The following is a 4,446-nucleotide window of genomic DNA, read 5'->3' as shown; positions in this document are numbered from 1 at the left end:
TTAAGTGCTGACTACATAAACAAACGATTCTGAAACAATTAACCCTAACCCTAGGGTTAGGGTTAGGGTTAAAGCAAATTTAAAATGAAAAAAGCAAATAAAACGAAGGTATGGAGATTAAATATGCTTTACATCGCTTAATCAGCCAAAGGAGTAAATATAAACAACTGAATACTTGTCAGTGATTGGTTGAAATTATCGAAATAAGACAATTTTTTACATGAAATAAATTCGAATACAAAAATATTTTTCTGTTCTATAACACAAAATAGATAAGTATACCAAGTTTGAAAGTCTTTCGGTACCAAAAACACTACGTAAAACATTAATGAAAAATGTGGCCCCCGTTTTAAAAAAGATCCGCATTTTCTTTCCTCATAATTTTCTATAAAATGAATAATATTGAATAAAAATTTCAGTACGTTTCAGATGATGTAGATAGGGATTATGTTGGAATTTTTTGTGACAAGAAAAGTACAATTGAATGGGGATTATTGGATAGTTTATACATTCGAGTTGTAGATTTAAAATTATGGCAAAAAAGTAAGGTGGATTTTTGGAATACATCATCCACATAAGTTGGATATTTCCGTTTTGAGGGGTCCTTTTGCAAATTCTCTCCACCATGTGGAACATCCACAAATGCTTTTCGCCATCAGAAGGAAAAGTCTGAATACTTTCCGCTGTGGAATGCAGGTCTTCATGAGTACAGCACTGCCGGTGTATCTTGGTTCTTTGTCATATCACGTGAGTGGAGCAGCATTCTTACTTCACTCTTCATCCCATGTCTTTCTGGGTGTCCCACTTTCATGTTAGATCGGCTCTTCCTTCTGGAGCTGTCAGAATCCAGCTGAGTTGTTGGGGTAAACTTTTGTTTCTCCGGTTCATCTCAACAGAAATGAATGTGTATCCTTTAAGTAGCCTCTACATCTTACACTGTTGTTTCTCTATAATTTCAGAACATCAGACAACATTGACGTAACAGAAGAAGCAACCTCAATGTCTACCATGTTTGAAAGACAACAGGAAAATATACAAAGCAGATGTATCAGATTGCTTCTACTGGTCTGTGATAGAATTCTTGTGAATCATTTGCTCTGAAATAATATTATCAACCAAATTTCTGAACATTACTGACTGGAGTGTCAAGAAGAGTAGCTTCTGTGTTGATTAAGTTTGCTAAACAAAGATAACACTGGACAGAAATACAACAGTAGAAGTGCATGTAAGGAATAAAGTATAAAAACAAAAGCAAGAAAAATATATAAACTGGGATTTGAGAAGGAGAATAATGGAAGGGAGTGAGAAAACTGTACAAAGGATTCCTCCTGAACAATTGGTAAAAGAAATAAGATCATACGATTGTGATATCTGTACAAAGTCATTCACTAAAAAGAGTAACCTACTTAGACACAAATGTATTCATACAGGAGAGAAGTTATATCACTGTGATATCTGTGGTAAATCATTCTCTCAAAGTATCCAGTTAGCTGAACACAAACGTATTCATACAGGAGAGAAACCATATCGTTGTGATATCTGTGGTAAATCATTCTCTAGAAGTAGTATTGTTACTGCACACAAACGTACACATACAGGAGAGAAACCATATCACTGTGATATCTGTGGTAAATCATTCTCTAATAGTAGTCACTTAACTAAACACAGACTTATTCATACGGGAGAGAAACCATATCACTGTGATATCTGTGGTAAATCATTCTCTCAAAATAGTAGTTTAACGAAACACAAATATATTCATACAGGAGAGAGACCACATCACTGTGATGTCTGTGGTAAATCATTCTCTAATAGTAGTCACTTAACTAAACACAGACTTATTCATACGGGAGAGAAACCATATCACTGTGATATGTGTGGTAAATCATTCTCTCAAACTAGTAGCTTAACGAAACACAAACGTATTCATACAGGAGAGAAACCGTATCACTGTGGTATTTGCAAGAAATTATTCTCTGATAATAGTGTCTTAACTATACACAAGCGCATTCATACAGGAGAGAAACCATATCATTGTGATATTTGTGATAAATCATTTTATTACAGTAGTCATCTAACTGCACATGCACGGACTCATACAGGAGAGAAGCCATATCGTTGTGAAATCTGTGGTAAATCATTCTCTAACAGTAGTAACTTAACGGAACACAAACGTATTCATACAGGAGAGAAACCATATCATTGTGATATCTGTGGAAAATCATTCTCTAAAAGCAGTGCATTGACTAGACACAAACGTATTCATACAGGTGAAAAACCATACCATTGTGATATCTGTGGTAAATCATATTCTCAAATTTGTGACTTAACAAAACACAACTCTATTCATACAGAGACGAATGGGAAAGAGTAGTTCCTATAGTTTTGTGTTTGCTGTTTATTTTTGATATTCCTGTGTTTTATGCAATGGAAATTAAAGTATTCCCAAATCTTTTACATTTCTTTTTGGTTTTGCTTTTTTGTAATTTTCACCTCCTTTCTTTCCGTGAGGTAAGGATTTCTATACCAAAACTCTTCCTCCTCCTAATAACCGTATTCTTTCTTGAATACCACATCCTTTAATTCCTGGATGTTTTTTGTTCATTTTCTTTTAAACGCTTTACTCTTATACAATAACATAAGTTATGACTTTTTCATTTTGACTCCATCTCAATTGTTAAATGTTTTTCCTTGCAATGAGTTTTGTAGAGAGAAAAACAAGTGGTAGTTGGATGGCACAATATCAGGAGAATATGGGGGATGGTGTGAGAGATCCCCGCCAAGTTCATGTAGTTTTGTTTAGATAGCCAAAGACATATAGTCAGGCATTGTCTTGTTGGAATTCTACACCCTTTCCTGTTGGCAATCTCCATCCTGAATTCTTTGCTTCTTTCGTTCATATTAGACAGCAGACGACAGTAGCCATCAGAATTAATGGTTTGCTTTTGTGGGAGAAGCTTATGATAAATAATGCTTTTATGATTCCACCAAACAAAGCATGGCCTCTTTGCCAAGGATATACGTTTTTTGTTGCTTTTGGGAATTCTAATGCAAATTCCAGCATTCTTTTCACACTACGTTTGTACACAATTCATTTCTCATCTCTAGTCACAAGTTTCCAAAAAGGCATGCTTTCATTCCATTTCAAAAGTATATCACAAATGGAACACCAGTCCATCCAATTCTTTTCTGAGAGTTTGTGAGGGACCCATAAATTATAATGATAAATGTATCCTAGCTTCGCTAGGTGCTCATGAGCAGTACTTTTAGTAGCTTCCCACTACTCTGGAAACGCTCTAGTCATGAGATGTAAGTTTTCTCCAGTTTTTGCTTTCAAAACATCTTCATCAAATGTTGAACCTCTTCTACTGTGACTATCATTTTCCAAGCTAAACTCTTCAGCTTGAAATTTTGCAAACCACCTTTGAATAGTTGATTCACCTACAGCATCACCAACGTAAACTTCACCAATGTTTTTGCAAGTTTTTCGACATTTTTAAAACAGAAAAGTATTTTTGGTTATCCATTTCAGATGTCAAAGATTAACCGGAATGAAAGATAAATCTATTTTTAGTCGGGAACAAAGAAGAGATGCTCTACCGATTTAAGTAATGCCAAAGTTTTAACTGCGTTACGTTTCAGCTGTGTTCAAGGAAGTAATAAAAAATTTGTGTTTAAAGCGCTTGTCACTTTCCAGGCAACCTAATACTATGGGGAAAATTTTGGGAACGACATCAAAAAGTCTGGCCTCTCTGTCAGAATGACATGGTTAGGCTACACTCTCAAACACTACCTCTCCCACAATAACAACATACAGGACATGTCCCACCAAAGCCAAACTCACAGGATATCAACATAAAGGGAGATAATTACACTTAGCTACCGCAAACATTTCAAGAGAGAAGCCATGCACATGCATTGAACGAACTTCCCACTTGATAACCTGTTAAGCATACTGTTCGTGAGTTTTAATTAGTTGGTTATACATTTATAATTGTGATAAAGTATTTCTCAACTACCAGACACACACACACACACACATATATAACAACACTATCCTTTATGAAACATCTCTGTAAGTATTAGACAATGGAAATATTCCATGTTTTTTTAATTTTGTAGACGTTCGGTTTTTTGGCGCGCGGATTTGGTTGCTGTTTTTAGCTCTGGATGAAAGATGTCCATCACTTTGATCAGGACTGGGTTGCTATTTCTATGAGTTGTACGAGATTTGGTTAATATATAGTTTAACGCCCTGTCACGAAAACGAATTTGCAAACGAACGGGTGAGGACTTTCGGTAAATGACTATCTTTCAATGAAATTTGAGAGAAACACCTTTCAAAAAGCATCGATTGCGATTATAAAGGAATTTATGGGGAAAATGTTTTCTGAAGGGGCAGCGAGAGGACTGTCGAAAAGTTCACACAATGATCCGTTTTTACCC

General features: G+C 35.4%; 2 protein-coding genes across 2 annotated transcripts in view; one reads left to right on the top strand and one right to left on the bottom strand.

Moving 5' to 3' along the window:
• Nucleotides 1-4,446, bottom strand: part of LOC128251077 (zinc finger protein 431-like) — a 74,200-nt gene that overhangs the window by 35,957 nt on the left and 33,797 nt on the right. The gene's annotated exons all lie outside the window — the stretch shown is intronic.
• LOC106873840 (zinc finger protein 665) overlaps nt 1-4,446 on the top strand; it is an 8,577-nt gene that overhangs the window by 836 nt on the left and 3,295 nt on the right. Inside the window, exon 2 of the mRNA XM_052977431.1 lies at nt 960-2,270. Within this exon, the coding sequence (XP_052833391.1) occupies nt 1,292-2,270 (979 nt within the window). The 5' untranslated portion in view covers nt 960-1,291. The remainder of the gene's footprint in view (nt 1-959; nt 2,271-4,446) is intronic.

This window comes from Octopus bimaculoides, chromosome 28, assembly GCF_001194135.2.
Source record: "Octopus bimaculoides isolate UCB-OBI-ISO-001 chromosome 28, ASM119413v2, whole genome shotgun sequence".
Taxonomy (NCBI): Eukaryota; Metazoa; Mollusca; class Cephalopoda; order Octopoda; family Octopodidae; genus Octopus; species Octopus bimaculoides.
This window is presented reverse-complemented; position numbering and strand designations above follow the sequence as displayed.